Source organism: Pleurodeles waltl, chromosome 7 (assembly GCF_031143425.1).
Source record: "Pleurodeles waltl isolate 20211129_DDA chromosome 7, aPleWal1.hap1.20221129, whole genome shotgun sequence".
Classification (NCBI taxonomy): Eukaryota; Metazoa; Chordata; class Amphibia; order Caudata; family Salamandridae; genus Pleurodeles; species Pleurodeles waltl.
In genome coordinates, this window is record NC_090446.1 from 287,567,556 (window position 1) to 287,589,037 (window position 21,482).

General features: G+C 42.6%; 1 protein-coding gene across 1 annotated transcript in view; it reads right to left on the bottom strand.

The window, feature by feature from the left end:
• The window catches only part of LOC138246871 (protein-glutamine gamma-glutamyltransferase E-like), a 308,092-nt gene that overhangs the window by 139,072 nt on the left and 147,538 nt on the right, over positions 1-21,482 (bottom strand). The window contains exon 5 of the mRNA XM_069201622.1: positions 6,273-6,401. Coding sequence (XP_069057723.1) covers positions 6,273-6,401 — 129 coding nt within the window. The remainder of the gene's footprint in view (positions 1-6,272; positions 6,402-21,482) is intronic.

A 21,482-nucleotide genomic window follows, 5' to 3' on the forward strand; every position in this document is an offset into this window, starting at 1 on the left:
TGTCTAGTGATTCTCTCTGTCTTACCCAGCCACATACAGGAGTAACAAATAAAGTAGAGGTCGTAGATTCATTCTGTTGGGATGAAGACAGCTAACAGTGGAAAATGCCATCTCACAAATCGCTACTCAGCCTTAGAGTGACAAAGTTTTGTGTTTCCAACTGTTGAGCTCAGTCCTCAAAGCTTTCTTCAGTCTCTGAAGGTTTATTTCTTTGGTTTTTTAAAAGGGTAGACGCGAGGGCCAGACTCATTAGGTCAATACTAGCGACTGCCCACTGCAGAAGGACCTTTCCCTGAAGCTTTTTGAGTGTGGATTTGGAGGCCGAGATGTTAAGACTCTCCAATTTAGTTACATTGATTTTGAAACCAGAGACCTTCTAATACATGTCCAAGTCACCAATCATATGGGGGAGAGAGTGGTGAGGTCTGTGGCTGACAGCAGGACATCAGCTTCAAACATGGCTAGTTTACTTTCCTTTGCGCCAGATTTGATGCCCATAATGTAGCAGTTAGATTTGATATAGGAAATATTGGCATCGTAATAAGGTGGACAGGATATCCGTCACGTTTGTGATGGACTATTCCCCTACCAAGACCTAACTCAGGCCCTCAACCTGATGTTATCTGTGGCAACCAGTAAAGTGGTTTTATTGTTGTGTGCCACACAAAAACATGACTGGGATTGGCCAGACAAGTTATTTTGCTCTAAATAATAGGAAATATTGTGCAAGAAAACAAATTGGTCAGTATATATTGGAAAACTGTGTGACATCAGGCAGAAATGGGAACCCCCTCATCAAACATCCATAGTATTGCAATTCACAACACAGTATACGGCTCTTGATAATAAGACAGGTGAAATAAATCGGCAATCTGTGAGAAATGGAAGACTCAGGGAGCTTGATTGTTTTGTATTATTAGGAAGCAGCAAGATAGTAATAGTTTAGGTTGTTCAATAGGGAATTGGTGAGGATTATTTAAAATGTCAACATCTTCATTTTCAAGCCCTTACTGGCTCAAACGAGTCAGTCAATTGAGAAGTAGAAGCTTCTTTAGGCATAAGCATGGTTACTGTGTGGCGGATTAGTGTTGTTCAAATGGAGAGATAAGTACTGCTGACATTAAAATGTGGTAAATTGCTAAACAGAGATCCAGGAGGTGGTGAATCTATTAGGAAAGGTAGGAGACTGTTTGAAGATATTGTTTGGGCACAATTCTGCTAAAATGGAATATATACAGGAGGGTGTGGTACATTTTTGAATATGAAATATTTTAGAAAACGGTCAATGCTGACTGGCCAAGCACTCCAAGGGTCTGGTCTCCCTCCCCTCTTAATAATTTCAGATCACGTTATGTAATCTCTCAGGGCTAAACCCTTTCTGAAGGCTGCTCAGTAATACAGATTATCTGAACCTGGCTATGAAGCGATCTGTCCTGACAGTGAAAAAGATACAACTAACTTTGAATGTGAAACCCATCTCAACTCCCTATACTTGTGCCCTTTTATGCCCTCTCTCCTCCACTAATCTGTGCCACTTATTCAGAATACTATTGATTTACATTTACCACACAGAAAACATTTTAAAGACAAAAATAATCAATCATGTAGACGGGTATATGTGCTTTTCAAAATTTTATTAGAATCAAAGAAACAAAAGAGAGAGAACACATGGGCTGTGAACAGTTGATATCTCATGGAACATAGACAATGTACATTACAGTGTAACTGGAGTCTCAACGTTTTCTAACATATGTTTTTTTGTGTAGTAAGTGTAAATCAGTTTATTTGAGATGTCACTCTCGGGCATTACAGAGTAATGAAAAATGTCCTCAATTTTCTTGCTTCCAAGTGAGTCCCTTGTTGTCACCTTTACCTGCATTATTATAGTCATCCAAGCCTACAAGGGAATATTGGGCTGCCCTTTTGTATATCATACTTTTAGAAAGTTGCCTTTTACGTACTTTGGCCATTTGATGCCTACTACCTGTCTCCAATCCACATCTGGGGTGGGGTGACAGCTGGGCTTGTGCATTCTCTCTAGACAGTCGCGCATAAAGGGAGATTAGCACAGCCTGATGGTGCATTCTGGGCAGGATGGGAGGGAGGGACTGACACTTACACCGGAATATGCAGTGTCCTACACAAAGGGCTTTATACACCCCTGTAGTGAGTCTGGAGCCAGGGCAGAAAGGGAGGGCCTTTCTTTGAAGTCTCCTCTACTTTAAGGGCACAACTGGGTATAAGAACTGGACCTCTGACACCACCAACTCAGTTCACTTCTGAACCTGTGGATACTCTGTTAGGAAGAAGGACTGCTGTTCTGCCTAAAGGACAATCACTCAGTTGACCGACTACTCTGCTGCTCTCTTGCTTTGCTAGCAGACTTGCTGCCTGCTGCCCCCTCACCTGGTAGTGAGAAGGTTTGGACCTGCATCTCTACAACCCTGTAAGAGGCTGGCCTGGTTTGTAGTGGGTACCTAAGGTACTTACACCTTATACCAGGTGCAGTTATCCCTTATTAGTGAAATGTAGGCAGTGTTCTAGCAGCTTAGGCAGTCTAGAGGTAGCTGTAGCAGAGCAGGCAAGGCTGAACTAGGAGACATGCAAAGCTCCTGCAATATCACTATAGTTACAGTACTTATACACAATAAAAGACAATACTAAGTGTTACCACAAATAAAGGTACTTTATTTTAGTGACACAAAGCCAAAAATATCTTAGAGGCAATACTCCTTCTGGAGCTAAGTATTATACACAATGTATACACTAGTAACCAAAACCAGGTAAGTATACAGTAAGAAAATAGTGCAAATAGTGGAAAACACAATAGATTGCAATAGGCCTATGGGCCACACAAACCATATACTAAAATAGTGGAATGCAAATAACGAATTCCCCCCTAGGCAAGTGTAGTGTGTAGAGGGGCGCTGGGAGTGTAAGAAAATACCAAAGGTGTGTAAAATACCCCACCCTAGAGCCCAGGAAAACAGGAGTGAAGTACAGCAAGTTTCCTCAGAACACACTACAAGTTGTGTTAAAGGATTTTGCAAGGACCAAGCAAGACTGCAAGAAACCAACAATGGATTCCGGGACCTGAAGACCTGTGAAGAGAGGAGACCAAGTCCAGAAGTCGAAGAAGAGTCCAGGAAGAACAGGAGGACCTGCCAACCTGGAAGAAGGAGCAAAAGTGGATTCACCGGTTGGAAGAAAAGTGCGGAACTGCACCAAAGTAGACAGCTGTGGGTTCCTGCTTGGCGCAAGAGATGTCCCACTTCCAGTCTTGGGTGCAGGATATTTTCAGTGCTGGATTCCTCCAACAAGCATTGGTTCAAGCAAGTTTGCGGTTTGCGTCAAAATGGTGCTGCCCGGGCCAAGGAAGAACCTGGGGGTCTCAACTCAGACTGATGAGACAGAGGGGGCTCTCAGCCCTTTAGAGAGCCCTCAGATAACCAGACAGCACCCCAGGAGTCCCAAGACACGGGGACAAAGAAGATGCAAGGTGCAGTCATTGCAGCACTACACTGGAGGGTCCCACGCCGCCAGAGAAAAACTCAGGGAGCATTGCATCGCAGGATAGAGTGCTGGGGACCTGGGCTACGCTGTGCACAAAGGAATTTTGGAAGAAGTACACAGAAGTCCAAGGACCTGCAGAAGACGCAGTGCACAGGGGTACTGTCGCAGCACGGGGAGGCAAGTTCTTACCTCCACCAAATTTGGACAGCTGGACCTTTGGACAGTCTGGGGCACTTCAGTCCACCACCTGTGTTCCAGGGATCATGCTCATTGTCAGGAGAGGAGTCCCAGAGTACCAGTTGTTGTCACAGAAGGGTTCCTGCTGAAGCAGGGAAGTGACTCTGTCATTTCACGTGAGATTCCTTCGGTTCTTCTGGTGCAGGATGAAGACAGGCAGTCCTCAGAGCGTGCACACCTTGGAAACTGTTGCAATTGCTGTCTGGAGCTGAAGTTGCAGGTCACAGTAGCCTTCCTGGATATTTTGTTGCCGTTACAGTGGTCCCTGGAGCAGTCTGCGGTTGATCTGATGGTCAGAAGCTGAAGCAGAGGAGTCCTGGAGGAGTCTTGCAAACCGAATCTGAGGAAACACCCAGAGGAGAGACCCTAAATAGCCCTGAGAGGGGGATTGATTACCTACCCAGGTATGACCTATCAGGAGGGGTCTCTGACGTCACCTGCTGGCACTGGCCACTCAGAGGTCTCCAGAGGGTCCCCACTCCTTGGAATTCAAGATGGCTAACGCCAGGGACACTCTGGAGGAGCTCTGGGCACCACCCCTGGGGTGGTGATGGACAGGGGAGTGGTCACTCCCCTTGCCTTTGTCCAGTTTCACGCCAGAGCAGGGACTGAGGGTCCCTGAACCAGTGTAGACTGGATTATGCAAGGAGAGCACCATTTGTGCCCTTCAAAGTATTTTCAGCGGCTCTGGGAGGCTACCCCTCCCATGCCTGTAACACCTATTTACAATGGGAGATGGTGTAACACCCTTCTCATAAAGGAAATGCATTGTTCTGCCTTCCTGGGATTGAGCTGCTCAATCCCCAGGAGGGCCGAAACCTGTCTGTGAGGTGTCAGCAGCTGGGGCTGCAGTGGAAAACTAAGAGAGCTGGTTTGGCAGTACTGAAGGTCCATGGTGGAGCCCCCTGGGTGCATGGATCCCCCCCTCCCATGCCAGATTTGGATTGGGGGGTCAATTCCATGATCTTAGACACCTTACATGGCCATATTCAGAGTTAGCATTGTGAAGCTACATATATGTATTGACATATATGTAGTGCACACTTATAATGGTGTCCTCGGACTCATGAGGTCTGGGGAATTGGCCCTGGACAATGTGGGGGCCCCTTTGCTAGTGCAAGGGTGCCCTCACACACAGTAACTTTGCACCTAGCCTTCAGTAAATTAAGGTTAGGCATATAGGTGACTTATAAGTTACTTAGTGCAGTGTAAAATGGCTGTGAAATAGTGTGTGCACTATTTCACTCAGGCTGCAGTGGTAGTCCCGAAGAAAGGTTTGTATGAGCTCCTTATGGGTGGCAAAAGAAATGCTGCAGTCCATAAGGATCTCCTGGAACCCCAATGCCCTGGGTACCTAAGTACCATATACTGGGGACTTATAGGGGGGGTTCACTGTGCCAATCAAAATTGGAATCTGGAGTCACCAAACTATAGTGACAAATTTGGTAAGTAGAGAGAGCAAAAGCACTGGAGTTCTGGTTAGCAGAACTTCAGTGACACAGTCAAGCATACTGACAACACATATAGGCCACAAATTATGAGGACTGGGGCCCTGGCTAGCAGGATCCCAGTGAGACAGGCAAAACATACTGACAAACAGGTAGAAATTGGGGGTAACATGCCAAGAAAGATGATACTTTCCTACAAACCCAGAGTGACTTCAAGGGACAGCTGACTAGTCTCCTATTTTCTGACATCTCAGGAACAAAAGACTTCAACTTACCCTGTTACAGCACCTGGTCTTTGCTTGCGGCATGTCTTGCCCTACCATGCAGTGCCAACCCAGTCCTATGCACTTGGAAGTGGGTATAAAGTGCTGCTCCAACTGGAATACATGCCTCCTCATCAGAACCAGTGCATCAATGCCTTTGCATGAGTTGGAACCAGTGCATCCTCGTCATTGCGTAGAGTGGACCCAGCTCATCCCTTTCAGAATCAGTGCTTTCGGAATCAATGCATCGCCTACTGCAGGAGGAGCAGCAGCAGCACATTGCATTCGGATCCCATGCGTCACACTCAGAGCAATGCATTTTGCTCCCGTCCAGGGCAGCCAGATATCCCATTTAAGCACTTATTGATTCTGAGCATTATTTTACATATATTCTTTGAAAATTCATATCTCAACTTCCATATATTGAATGTTTTTTGTTTAGTTCTTGATTTATTTATTAAATTAAGCTCTATTTTTCTAACCTGGTGAAGATTGTCTTGTGTGGTGTTTTCACTGCTTTACTATTTGAAACTGTTTGAAGTGTTGCACAAAGTCTTTACACATTGCCTCTAGAGTTAATCCTGACTGCTCTGTTCCATGAAACCAGAGGGTGAGCATAGGTTAACGTAAGGTGTGTTTGTGACCTTCCCTGACTAGGATTGTGGTTCCAGCTTGGACAGGGTGCATTCCTCAATTGCTAAACTATTCAAGAATTGGGTGAGCCAAGAATAAATACATGTTGGCACATTTCTGAGAATGTATATACTGTGTTTGCTTTTCTAGAGGGCTAAGTATACAGACAATTGCTTACCATGGTGCTGACCACCCTACCAATGTAGATAGGGTTTCCTCTTTGAGAACAGTCCTTGGCAGGGTCTTTGAAGTAGTTCAAATTATGGTCCAAAATGTCAAGGCAGATATCCAAAACGTTTTCTTCAAACTGAAAGTAAATAAAATGCTTTGACAAACATATAGACCATCACAATGCCCTTTCCTTCCAAACCATGCACGAGATACCTGATTATGTATTTAGTACACAGGCATGCATGGAATGGGCACAGTCCCCCACATCTCACATGCAGTTTTAGATCTGGCACTAGACAATACCTCATGTTTTTAATAAAACTGTATGTGATGAACATACATACTTACCCAGGCTTTCCGGTAGCCATTTTCATCCACTGGTCTACAGTGGTGGCATTCACAATTTGCTTCCACCAACCACCACATACATCATGTGGGTCAACCATCTTCAGCCATTCGCTTAGCTGACTGTTAGTGACAGCATTCTACTCCTGCAAAATTTGCTTATCCGCACAATAAGTAATCCCCTTCATTGCCAGGGAATACTGGTGTAATGTGTGCTTTCACATAACAAACAAATATATGTATATTTTGGATTTTTTACAATGCTTGTTTTTATACATTGCATGCCTTCATATAAAAACTATTCACAAACATAATAAGCATAAACAAAGGTAAAAGATCAACAGACAACGCCAACACAGATGGCTCTCTCAAGGCTAATTTTTCATTTAACTGACTACTGCAGTGACTTTTGTGGGTGTGTTTGTTTTGCCATGAGAATATTATTGTGTGACCTGCTTTGGCTGTTTGTGCTTTTGTGCTAACTACTGTTTATTCAATTCCTTGTTTGTCTTGTAAGGTGTTTCATGCTTTCAGTTGAATACACACAGGTGTTCCAACTTCTGAACCTTGCACATGCTGTTGGTAGCTCTACTGAGCCACGCAAGTTCGTTCTAGTAATGACTTATTCGAGAGTCATCTTAATGCTGTCAGATTCGTCACAATCACAAACTAATTTAGGACGGATTGTTGGTCATATATTTCTTTGGACGCTCTCCCTATAATTGAAAAACTAACACTGACTCTATTATTGTGTCACTTTGGTCATCCACATGACTCAACACATCAGCACTTTCCTTCCATTTCAACCCACATAATGACCGTATAATGCTTCTGCATAAGAATTGGAACAAGACGATAACGCATATTGTATTTTGTGTTAAATTTTATTGAAATTTTAAGATATGCATCACAAAAACAGAAAAAAGGAGTAGGGATGTTCACACATCTGAATAATAATGTTCCTAATTGAGAATAACATGACGAGGCTGCAAGGTGTGTTTGAATTAACTGAGTGTCTGCATCCTAACCTTTCAATGGGCAGGAAGAACAGCTGTTTACTGCATGAAACGTCATACAGTAAATTAATATACCTTATATGAAAAAGAAAGATAGGAAAGGTAGAACAAAAAAAAGTAAGGACGACATGTACAGTAGGGAAGGATAGAGTCTATCAATTCTGGGAATGATATGTGTGAACCGGTGAAGTATATTTGATAATTGAGGAGTGTTGGTGGTACTTGAGAGAGATCAAAGTTTACTAATTTATTAGAGGTGTATAAGTTAGCATATGGTATTTAATTAACCTACATTTAAAGGCCTAACAGAGAAAATAACACAAGTTGTAAATTGTCCATGTTTGAATTATGGTGAACCATGTGGCCACCATTTATATTAAACACTATGGGGGTTATTCTAACTTTGGAGGAGTGTTAATCCGTCCCAAAAGTGATGGTAAAGTGACGGATATACCACCAGCCGTATTACGAGTTCCATAGGATATAATGGACTCGTAATACGGCTGGTGGTAAATCCGTCACTTTTCCGTCACTTTTGGGACGGATTAACACCTCCTCCAAAGTTAGAATAACCCCCTATGTTTTAACATGAGAGTTTTGCATTTATATTAAATTAAGTGGTAATGTGAATTTATATTAAGAGTGTTTTTATTTAAAATGTAGATTATGAATTGAAATTGTTAGAAATGGAGTCTCTGGTTGGTAGTCAGTTTGCACTCTGTTCTCGTAGGGGCCCTCACTCTAGTCAGGGTAAGGGAGTTACACTCCTAAAACAACCCCGTACTCACCCCCTTGGTATCTTGGCATAAGCAGTCAGGCTTATCTCAAAGACAATGGGGGTCATTCTGACCCTGGCGGCCGGTGGCCGCCAGGGCCACCGACCACAGGAGCACCGCCAACAGGCTGGCGGTGCTCCCACGAGCATTCTGACCGCGGCGGTTCAGCCGCGGTCAGAAGCGGAAAGTCGGCGGTCTCCCGCCGACTTTCCGCTGCTCGGGGGAATCCTCCATGGCTGCGGAGCGCGCTCCGCAGCCATGGGGATTCTGACACCCCCTACCGCCATCCTGTTCCTGGCGGGTCTCCCGCCAGGAACAGGATGGCGGTAGGGGGTGCCGCGGGGCCCCCATAAGAGGGCCCTGCAAAGTATTTCAGTGTCTGCCATGCAGACACTGAAATACGCGACGGGTGCAAACTGCACCCGTCGCACCCCTGCAACTACGCCGGCTCAATTCTGAGCCGGCGTCCTCGTTGCAGGGGCATTTCCTCTGGGCCGGCGGGCGCTCTTTTGGAGAGCGCCCGCCGGCCCAGAGGAAATGTTAGAATGGCCGCCGCGGTCTTGTGACCGCGGTGCGGTCATTTGGCGGCGGAACCTTGGCGGACGGCCTCCGCCGTCCGCCAAGGTTAAAATCAGGCCCAATGTGTAAAGTATTTGTACCAAAACACACAGTAATACAGTGAAAACACTACAAAATCGACACCACACCAATTTAGAAAAATAGCCAAACTTTATATAAATCAAACAAGACCAAAATAACAAAAATCCCACATACTCAAGTCAGGATATGAATTCTCAAAATAATAGATTCTTACTCCATAGAAAACAATGGAATCGTTGTTACACAAAGTACCTGGTTTGCATCAAAACTAAAGCTGCGTGGATGAGCGTGCATTGGAAAAGTCAGCAGTGTGTTGATTCCTTACTCGCAAGTGAGGCTGTGTGTTGTTTCTTCTCCGGTCAGGCAGGCGATGCATCATTTTTCTTTCCCGCAAGAGAGAGATGCGTCGATTTCCGGTCAGGGCACCTTGAATCCGTGCAGGCTCACAATGATTTTGATGCCCAGTGATGATGAATGAAAAATCCGGTTGCACGGTGTTGAAAAAACACGCTGCATGTGGTTTACTTTGTTTTCAGCAGCCGCAAGCGTGTGTTTTCATAGTTTCTTCAACCACAATGCAGGTGTTGTGTCGATTTCAGCCACAAGGTTTTACAGCCGCGTTGCAGGTGGTGCGTCGACATTTTCCCTGCATGGCTGCCTGTGTGTAGATTTCAGTCCTTGTCCTACCAGCTTCACCTTTCAAGGGCCCAGGGACTGGATAGGGCACCACTTGGCAGGGCCAGAGTCCCAGCAGAGAGTCCAGGTGCTAGCAAAGGAAGGCCCTGAGACTTCAAAACAGGAGGCAAGCTCAGTCCAAGCCCTTGGAGATTCTTCACAAGCAGGAATATATCACAAAGTTCAGTCTTTGTCCTCTCTTAGTCAGAAGCAGCAACTGCAGGCCAACACAGCAAATCACAGTCACTGGCAATGGAGCAGGACTCCTCCTTCAGCTCTTCAGCTCTTTTCCTTGCCAGAGACTCCTATTAGTTCCAGGTGTAATCTGAAAATCTTGGGTTTTGGGTACACTACTTATACCCCTTTCCACCTTTGAAGTAGGCAAATTTCAAAGGAAAGTCTCTTGTGTTCACAAGATCCTGCCTTGCCCAGGCCTGGCTTCAGACTCACACCAGGGGCTTAGAGACTGCATTGTATGAGGGCAGGCACAGCCCATTCAGGTGCAACTGACCACTCCTCCCTCATCTGTAGCCCAGAGGGGTCATCAGGATATGTAGGCTACACCCAGGGTCCCTTTATGTCACTGTCTAGAGGAGATTCACAAACAGCCCAACTGTCAGTCTGACCCAGACATGGAATACACAAGCAGGCAGAGTCATAGAATGGTATAAGCAAGAAAATGCCCACTTTCTAAAAGTGGCATTTTCAAACTGACAATTTAAAAAACAACTTTACCAGTATTTTTAAATTGTGAGATTAGAGACACCAAACTCCAGTTTTCCATCTGCTCTCAAAGGCAAACTGCACTTTAAGGATATTTAAAGGCAGCCTCCATGTTAACCTATGAGAGAGATAGGCCTTGCAACATTGAAAACTGAATTTGGCAGTATTTCACTGTTAGGACATGTAATACACATCAGTACGTGTCCCACCTTTAACATACACTTCACCCTGCCCATGGGGCTACCTATGGTGTACTTTAGGAGTGCCTTACATGTATAACAAGCATTTGCAATCCAACGGGTCTCACATTTGCTCGAGGTAGAGCTATTAACATTGCAAACTCCGAACCGGACTATTCTTGTCACATAAACTGAAATTGAACACGAAAACAATTTCACATAAGCGAGCCGATAGCAGCCATGAGCGTGAAGGAGATACACGAAAGGAAACAGAAGTTTGCCTGCAGTCGAACATATCAGCAAAAGTGCAATTATCCATGTAACCTACAAAAGTGCAATTATCCATGTAACAGGATCAATGTCATGCAAAGCGCTCGACTACTGCTCAATGAGATCGTGCTGCATAGGTAATAACAATAAAAAGTACTCCAGAAGCCATTCGTAAAACACAGAGCCTCGTATGTTTTCAGTAATTTACCAGTGCTCTCGAGAACGGCTAAACAACGGAAAAGGCATGACGTATGCATCAAACAACAAAAGGGAGAGGTGGGGCTAACAAGAGGCGGGAGGTTCGGAAAAAAATTCCTGGTCCAGTGAATACTTCTCCCAACAATGTCTAAATCAAAAAGGATATGCACAGTTCCATGCAAAGTGTCTCTGAAAATAACAGGTGGCCGGAAATATAAAATATTTGGGGCAAGAGCCCTCACTCACCTTGCGGTGACATGATTCATTATAGGGCTATGCTCCTCGTCAGGCCGGCACTGCAATGACTGACGGGCCCCACGAAGGGGCTCTTTGCCAGAGATCTTTTGAGAGAGCCGGTCAGCAAAAATTACTAATCTAGGATTGGTATGAAAAAACTGTTAAAAATGACTAGTGGTAAAGCGCAATTTATTAGAATGTCTCACCACTGTCATGATTAAAAACAAAAGCGGTGGAGAAGATAAAGCAATGTTTAAACTTCCCAAAAAGAAATTTTTAGATAGTAAGAAAGAATCACTAAAACACTCAATGTAGAGTTTCAGTGAGAGTAGACACAAGATCCCCTGTGCTACTTCTAGAAATAGGTCAACATGTTTCTCGCTAGTTAGTCAAAACTGATCTATTGCGATTCATCAGGACCATGACACCTACCTAATCCTTGAATAATTTGAGACGCATATTAGGGGATCAATAATAGTGGGAACCCTCCATATACTAAAAGATGGGCCCATTCGGGGAGAACACCAGGCTTTTGTGGTCCGTTTAGGTTGAAACGGAGTCCCACGTCTGTAGGCACACCTAAGTTCCTTCTGTGCTCCCGGCACGTATGCATGCCTTTGACTAATGAAATCAATCGAATTTTAAAAGGCAAGCCCACGTAACAACCAAACTGATGGGCATGACATTGGCGTGGTTAAAAAAGTTCACTGAGAGATTACAACAGGGGCCAGAGCACGTGCGCGCTTGACACTAAAAAGTGAAGGTTTGTGCCTGGCAAGTGGGTAAACTTGCCAGGTCGAATTGGCAGTTTAAAAATGCACACACGGACACTGCAATGGGAGGCCTGAACCATGTTTATAGGGCTACTCATGTGGGTGGCACAATCAGTGCTGCAAGCCCACTAGTAGCATTTGATTTACAGGCCCTGGGCAACTCTAGTACACTTTACTTACTTACTAATAAATCAAATGTGGCAATCATGGAAAAGCCAATTGCATATACATTTTACACAAGGAGCACTTGCACTTTAGCACTGGTCAGCAGTGGTAAAGTGCCCAGAGTACCAAAAACAGCAAAAACAGAGTCCAGCACACAGTCAAACCATGGGAAACAGAGGCAAAAAGGACAGGGGAGTCCATGCCAAGGATGCCAGGTCTAACAGAAATATTAAATGAATATGAATTAATCATACTTATATTGAATTCAATGAATTTTATTAATGCAAGTTACATATGTGCAGGAAAATAAATGCACGTTTAAATTAGTTTTAACATGTTATAAATAATGATTGCAATTAAAATAACTTGCTTTGCATACTTGATATAAACTGTAAGGTGCACAATATGTTTATTAATGTATTAAACGTATTAATGAGTAATTAAGGCTTTTTTAGCTTAACTGGGCCTGAAAGATTCATTTTGCAGCAGTAATGGGAAATCACTTGTTTACTTTGTCCCCTCGGATATAAGTTATTTTCCTAGGCTGTTAATGTGAATGTTAAATGTCCTATTGTATTGAAGGCAAGAAACATGTTTTAGAAATAACAATGTTGCAATATTTGTTCTATCTGTCAAACAAGACAGGACATTTGTAATTCTCATGTGATATGTATCAGTTTAGTTTACTGTGTGTCATTAGAAAGGATCTCAAGTAACATATAATTAGAAAATGTGATATTTTGTCAGATAACAATGCACTTTTGCTGAGAAGTTTTGGAATAATTGCAAATTCGATGGTGTCATCTGCAGCCATTGAATCCTGAATCTGACGTCTGAAGTGCGCCTACCTGAAGGACCAATGAGTGGATTGTACACATTCCTAATTAGTGAGAAATTTTGAAACTTTAAGTTAGTTCCACTCCTGCCTATATGCTGTTCAAGAATTCTGTCAGAGTATGTTTAGGTCTGTTGGCACCCTCCTTTTCTTTGTGTCCCCTGATGAGTTTTCTCACCTTAGTCTTAATTATTCCATTCTGTTATGTGGTTCAGAACTAATAAGGCCAACTAGTGCTGAAATGCAGATTTTTTTCTATGTGCAGTCTGTGTTCTGCACTGCCCTGATGCTCCTGTTAACTCACATCGGAAAAAGGTGACCGTACTGCCTGATGAATCATCACTGTATGCTGTCCCATGAGGAGAGGTATAGCTAAATGAGGTTTCTTGTTTCCTTTTCAGTTAAGGGACTTACGTTAGTGTATTTTATAGTAAGTAGCCCTAGTTAGATGCTTTTCCAAATTATTTTTGTCTTTCTTCTATTTTGATTTTGCCCCGTGTGTTACTCCTTTCCCATACATGCAAGTCCATATTCATGTTAGTGATAGGAATGGCCCAGTTCTGAAATCTGAAATTGAACGTTAAACTGTAATTTGATGATTTACTGATGTCACCATTATCTGCTTTTAATTCTAACCATAATGTGCATATTGTGTTGTTGCTAATTTACATTATTCTTTTGGAGTGTTTAACAGTATTGTTGTTTAGTAGGTTACAACTTTTCTGGCGTTTCGGTGAGCCTACGGATTTTCTATATGTTTATAACTTAATTATATATATGTGACATTGATCTTTGGATTGTAGTAAAGCTTTTACATTTTATTCAGTTTGGAGTTTTGTTTTAGTGTTAAATTATTTTTGGTGTAATGTCACTGATTTGTGATTGAATGATTCTGACTGCTACACTCTTCGCGAAGTCTGAAGATTCAGTCGACCTCAATAGGTGAGAATAGTGATGGTGTGTTACCTGTGCTCTGGTGGTTATTGAACCCGGAGTGGGAAGAAAATCTTCCAGGCGCAGCACGCCAACAGTTTTTGGTAGTGAGCTATGGTTTTGTCTTGTGAGGAGGAGAGTCAGGTTATGCCCACATGTTTTTCTTAGTGTAGTGTAAAAATTGATGACATTCCAGCATTGTGTTACAAGTGTATGGTATGTGTTCTGTGTGGGGTTTGCACTTGCAATGCTTTGGCTAAATCACGGTGAAGTGTGATGTATGAAGTGAGTAGGTAATTGAGTACGGAGTTTGCATACTCCAAGTAAGAGAGTGGGGAGTTGGCTTACCCCAAGTGAATGTTGCACTGTGTGCTAAAAAATTGATAACGTAGTTGTTGATGTTTTTGGTTCCTGCAAGGCCTAAGACTCTGGAGTATTGCAGAAGAATATGGAGACTCTTGGTTAATATATTGTCTGCAGGTAAGGTGTTGGTCAATTGAGCGTTGTCAACAATACAAGTAGATTTTCCCTTGAGTATATATATTGTTGGTTGGTATTAGGTGAATCCTCAGTGCACAAGGAGAATCCGTATCAATCTGAGTGAGGTTTGCGGGTCGAATCTTACTTTAGTTTGTGAGAAAGCCATAGGCGGAAGAGTAGCTGCTTGTGTGAAAGGCCACAGTCAAAATTTCCGTACAGCTTTCAAAGTGTTTGAGTCCTACCCGTAGTGAGCAGACAGTTTTTTTTTTTGTGCTCGCAATATTTGCATTTAGGTTTATGTAAGAAGTGTATGAGACCGCTCTGAAGTGAGTCACAGAGGCTGAGGAAAGTGAGTGTGAAGTCATTTGTTCAGCACAGGGTTAGGTTGGTTAGTGAGAAAAGCTGCACACTGATTGGTGGACAAGACTATGCTGCTATAGGTTGAGAAAAGCTCGTGAAAAAACGATTGTGGGATTGCAAATTACTTCCCTGGTTTTGTAGATTTTTTGTTTGTGAATTCAATTTGTGTAAAAATTAAGTTTTTCAAAAATTTAAGGAGTTTGTTAAAAGGAGATGTTTTTATTCCAGTTAGGGAGAGTGAGCCTACTCCACCTGAGGGTACACCAGCATTCGAGGCAATGGAAGAGAGAGAAGTTTCAGCATGTCTTTGGGTAAATCAGTGGTGCAAAATAACTGAGAAAGAAGGTGATTTAGCTTTTCCCTGAGAATTTTGGAGATTTTGAGAAGGTTTTGTGTGAATCAAAGCTCCTTTCTAGACCGGCACAACTTGAAGACATTGCTATTTGAAAATTAGTTGTAAGACAAAAAGATGCTCAGAAATTCGAAAGGAGAATGAGGAAAGCAGAAAAGATGCTAGAAGAAGCTAGGGGGGATGCAGAGCAGAGAACGTGGAGAGCAGATACATTACATGCAGTGAAGTTATTTCCAGCATTTACTCAGGAAGGTGATGGAAGTGTTAAGCCTAAAGCTAAAAAATAAATCTGAGGAAGATACAGAACAGAAACTGGGTAAAAAGAAAAAGGTAGCAGATGTCAAGAGTGATTCAGATGATGAGTTTATAACTCAGTTGTTGCTGGATCGTCTCCCAAAGTATAATGCAGTCACATCAGTAAACCAGAATGTAGTCCTGACTGTTGCCCAGCTCCAGCTGCACAAAGCCAGGTTCAGATAATCCCAAATGTACCTACCGCTAATGTTGCACAGGTGCCAGTGGTTTATCAGAGAGTTCCAACTATTAACACTGTTCAGAATGTCCTAATTCTAGTTATGCCACAGCCATTTCAGAATGCAGGAATGTCTCAGTTTGAGTCCACACCTAATGTACAGAAATGCGCAAACTGAGAACCAGAAACAGAGCATGCCAATGTATTCCCCAGTAATGACACCACAGAATGATGCCCTGAATCAGTGAAATCATGGTTGTGGTACGGTATTAACTAGCCAAAGTAAAGGATTCATGTTCCCGCAAAGTCAAACAAATTTGTAAGGGCCAGAAGCATTGACAGTTCCTGTAATCATAGGTCAAGTATTCCCAATGTATGCCCAGGGTAATAACGAGAGTGGTCCCCAGATTCTAAATCATGTATCAGCAATTGATTCACCTTTTGGAAATAATGCAGAAATTGAGAGACTGAGCACTACTGTACCAGCTATGACACCCATGAATTCTTTTGGTTCCATGCAGACGTATAATGGTGCTGGTCCACTGATTGATGTGACATGTCCCCTGTGCTCCTTGGGATCATCTGTGATGGCCAAGAGCAGCTATGAAAGCCCCATGCAATGTACCACAGTTTATGCCCCGAGATAGAGGCAACATAATTAGTTTGCAAGGGTTTCTGGCACAACAATTGACTGAATGATTAGACAAGGGGGGAGAATCAATTCCAGGACACATGCCTGAGGGAGAAAAGACGCTGAACATGGCTAGATTAAAAGTGGAATTAAATGAGATGATTGAGGGAACACTTGAATTAGACAGATTGGATTCTTACAATGAAAATGAATTGCACTTCATGTGCAAGGATGTTACTCAGTGAGCAGGACATGTTTATGAGAAATTAACTAATTTGGCTGAGAAATATGAAATCATGATGAATAAATCTAAACAGTTGGAGAAGAGTTACAGATTAGAATTTGATGAGAGAGACACAGCAAACATGAAATCACCTGGAATGAAAATTCAGGTTAAGGAGTTGATTTAAAGCATTCAAACTAGGGGAGCATTAGATGAATAGTAAGGCAGATGTGTGAAGAAAAGAGATCAGAAGAAAAGGCCGACTGCATCTTCAAATGATGTACATCAGGCTGAGGGAGCTGTAAAAAGGATGCCAGTGACAGAAATTAATGGAGGAAATGTTGTTCATGTTCCTAGGAGCAGAAGTGACATACTGTCATTTACAAATGATTATCCAAAGTTGAGGGAGAAACCAGTAGAGTCGTACCAGCAAACGGAAAGGTTTGTCAAGCTTGTGAAATATTTGTTGGAAGAGCTGAACACTTTGTTTTAGATTGCGGTTCCAGGAGATTTATGGGTTGAGTGTAAGCGGAGCATTTAGACTCGTTCAAAATAGAAGCCTAAAATAAGTAACACGATCTGAATCACTTGATTTGTTATCAAGGAAAGCCGATTGATGAAATGTTGCAATATGTAAAAAACTGTAGTGATGAGGTTGATTTGAAGCAGAAAAGGTTGAAGGAAACGGTAATGGTGATAAAGTCTGCCCAAGCACTGGGTATGCAGAGCCCGCAGGGTATGGTCAATGTAGAAAGAATGAAAAGAACACAACAAAAGGGCAGGTTGGTACCTCAGTTCAGAGGTAGACGTCGTGGAATTAGTGTAGATCAGTACACAAATGTGGTTGATGTTCAGAACATGAAGAAAATGCTTCCTTGTCATCCGTGCGGCAATGTCGGACATTAGAAATGGTAGTGTCCCTTTAGTAACAGATCTAATTTAGTGCAAGGTGGTGGTGTTGCACAGATGGTTGACAAAAATCAGTTTCAAAATCAAAGAATTCAAATGTCCTGAAACCAAAGCATGAATGTTCCTACAGGAGCAGTCCAAATGCAGGTCCCCCAGCAAAAAGTACAATTTCCCCAACAGCAAAATCACGTCCCACAGCAAATGCAGATACCACATGCTCTGATGGCACAGCAACAGGTGAAGGTTACTCAGCAGAATGTGAACCAAAGGACAAATGCAATGTAAATCAGTTAGTCACACAATACCCATTGATTGATTTCAGTGATGATGAAATGAGTGAAGAATGCATGAGTGAGAGCTCAGAAGATGAAGAATGTGTGTTGGCTGCCTCATTGGAGGTAGATCAGTGTGGTCCTTATGTGGAAACAGACCATGCCAATGTATTCCCCAGTAATGACACCACTGAATGATGCCCTGAATCAGTCAAATCATGCTTGTGGTACAGTATTAACTGGCCAAAGTAAAGGAATAATGTTCCCGCAAAGTCAAACAAATTTGTGAGGGCCAGAAGTTTCCTTCCTGGCTGACACTGGAGCAACTTGTTCCTCTTTCAGATCTGCAGTAGTCTCTAATGTGCTCCTTTCAGGAAGGACAGTTCAGGTTGTGGGAGTTGCAAACTAGCATTTGGTAAACCCTATTACAGAGACCATTGAGGGTCTTCACTGATTTGTAGTTTGCGATTCAAGTCCTGTGAGTCTGTTAGGAAGAGACTTGCTGTGCAAATTTAAATGTTCCATCACCTGAACACATGAAGGGATACCAATTTAAACTAATAGCAATGATTAAACTTCCAGTCAAACTGATGAGATATATGCTCTTATTACATTGTTTCCTACCTTGACATTTAAAGAGTTGTCTGCTGAAAGACAAGAGACAGTAACGTTGAGAGTTTAGGATCTCTCTGGAAAAGATATTGGACTTAATCAAGCTGCTGAACCAGTCAAAGGGACAGTAAAGCCAAATGCAGTTTTCTCGAGAACACAACAGTATAACAAGACTCCAGAAGTGATTGAAGATATTAATCCAGTGATTGCAGATTTTGTTGAGCAGGGAGTTAAAAGAAGTGATGGGCAGCTATGCAATTCACCAATTATGGGATTGCGAACGTCAAGTGAAAAAATAATGCATAGTTCAGAATTTGAGAAAGGAGAATGGAATTGTGGTAACCTGTTGGCCCGTAGTGCCAAATCCAGCAGTGACTTTATTTCAGATTTCATGTGAAGTAGAATGGTTGTCAGTTATTGATTTATCCCAAGCATTTTTCTCAGTACCACTGCATGAGGATAGTCAATTTCTCTTTTCATTCCGATTTGGCAATCGTGTGTATTAATGGTGGCGTACTCTACGGGGGTTTTCTGAATCACCGTCCATTTTCAATCACATCCTCAAGAAGAAATTAGAGTCTTTGAACATGCCATTTCAGTCTGCTTTAGTGCAGTACATTGATGACCAGATGGTTGTGTCCAATAATCGTGAAGCTTGCAGACACAATACCATAGCGTTATTGAATCATTTGGGTGAGAACAGACACAAAGGTTTCCCTGCTAAGTTATAGTATTGTTAGAAAGAAGTAAAGTATTTGAGTCACCAAATTGAGAAAGGTCCAGAGAAAGAGTTGCAACAATTATGCAAATGAATCCCCCAGTTACACAGAGAGATGTCAGAATGTTTTTGGGCATGGTGAGCTACTGTTGCCAATGGATCCCTAATTTTTCAGTAATTTCCAAACCGCTGCAGAAGCTCCAGCTTTGGGAATGCCTGATTACATGAAAGGTTTTGCATTGTTTTGCCATGAACTTGATGGTTGTGCACCTCTGGCATATTTTTCACCACATTATGTCCTGTTGCTTTGCCCTGCTGTTTAAAAGCTGTGGCAGTGCCAGTGTGAGCATCAGTCAATGCAAAAGCATTGTAATGGGACACGCATAAACTGTTTGTCACACACTCAGCTGAAGTACTTTTAACTCAGTCCAAGACCCAATATTTGACCAATGCCCATCTTATCTGTTATGAATTACTGATTCTTGGATCCCTAGATATTGTGGTCAAGAGTTGTGCAGTCTTAAATCCTGCCACATTACTGACAGAAACTGCTGATGATTCAAATGATGTTATGACATGGAACATGACTCCCTAGATGTCACTGAGCTGTGCACCAAACAAAGACCTGATATTCAGGATACTCATTTATAGGAATATGACCAAGTTGTTTTTGTTGATGGCTCCTGTTTAAGAGACAGTGAAAGTACACTGTGAGCAGGTTATGCAATTTGCACCCTCTTGGGAGTGGTTGAAGCCTCATGGCTTCAAGGAGTTGTTTCTGCCCAAGTAGCTAAATTGGTTGTTCTTATAAGAGCACACTGTGTTTCAGAGCAGCTCAAAGTATCAATATTCACCGTTAGTCAGTATGGATTTGGTGTTGTCCATGACTTCAGGCACCAGAAAGGTTTCATGACCTCGTCAGGATCAACTAATCGAATGGTAAACAAATTATCAATTTGTTAAATGCTTTTAACCTGAGAAGATTGTCATTGTAAAGTGTGAAGCCTACCAGAAGCCTACGTCACCTTCTATGGAGAGTGGAATAGTGAAGTGACACCAGTGAGACAAATCAAAATTTCTTGATGTCAGTGGTTGATACCTGGGATGAGATTAAGAGGTTGCAAGAACAGGCCACAGAGGGACAACACAGAGGTTGGATAAAAGCAAGTTGTGCTCAAAGAGAGGGGGATGATGCCTGGATTTCAAATAAAGGGAAAGTTGTGTTGACACATTGTTTGTAGAACTGAATGGCAAGATATTATCATGGTCAGGGTCAACTTGGCAGAGATGCAATGATTCACACATTCAAACAGACATGATACAATCCCAGATTTAATTTGATTGCAGAAGCGGTTTGTCACAGATGTGTTCCCTGTCAACAAATTAATGTAGGAGGCACATAAGCAGATCAGGAGGTTAATTTAAGAGAATGCAACTTGATTTCATTGAGATGTCTGTTTGTAATGAATTGAAGTATGTATTGGGCATTGTATGTGTGTTCTGCCACTTGGTTGAGGCTTATCCAACACAAAGAAATGATAGTCTCACTGTACCTAAGCTGCTACTCAGGGAACTGATACCAAGTATGGATTACAGACTTCTTTGGAAACAGATTGAGGAACTCAATTTTATAATGAGATCATAATGTTTTTGTGTGCAGCACTAAACCTTGAGCAAAATTTGCACTGCAATTACAGACCAGAAGCATCTGAATTGGTGGAACAAATAAATGGTACCCTGAAAGCTCAATTGGCAAAGGTATGTGCCTCTACAGCGTTGAAATGGCTTGATGCATTGCCACTTGTCCTAATGAGCATGAGTTGCACCCGTAACAGGAGGACATGACTGTCTCCCCACGAGATTCTGATGGGTCGTGCAATGAGGCTACCAACAGTAGCTGCAAATGCACTTAACTGATGCTGGACTATTGCAAGGTCTGGCAGACATGGTTCGCTCTTTGTCTCATCAGGTTGAAGTAGCAACAGCTCAAATGGCAGAAGAACAGTGTCACAGCTTGAAAGCTGGAGACTGGGTCTTAATAAAGAAGAATGTGTGGAAGACTTGCCTAGAGCCAAGATGGAAAGTACAGTTTCAAGTTAAGAACCTGGTGACGACAACAGCTGTGAAGTGTGCTTGTCTTCCGAACTGAATCCATGCAAGCCATACATGTAAGGTTCCATGTTCTCCTGAAAACACAGAGTCTGATCCCATGTGATCCCATAAGAGCAAATGATTAAGAAGAAGGGGTTCGACTTGACATGCTGTGAGGACAGAATAGGTGGCTGAAGCCAAAGGTGTGCAAAGTTGTGAAGGTGCAAGCATCTTGCATGCAGACAAAAGTGCAGGAGAACAAATTCAAAGTCAACTGATTCCTGCCAGTACTGCAAACTTTCTGAAAGCAGTTGCACCAGAAAAGAGAAAGGAAATAAATGGTTTGAAGCTGCACATAAACTGGTTGCTCTC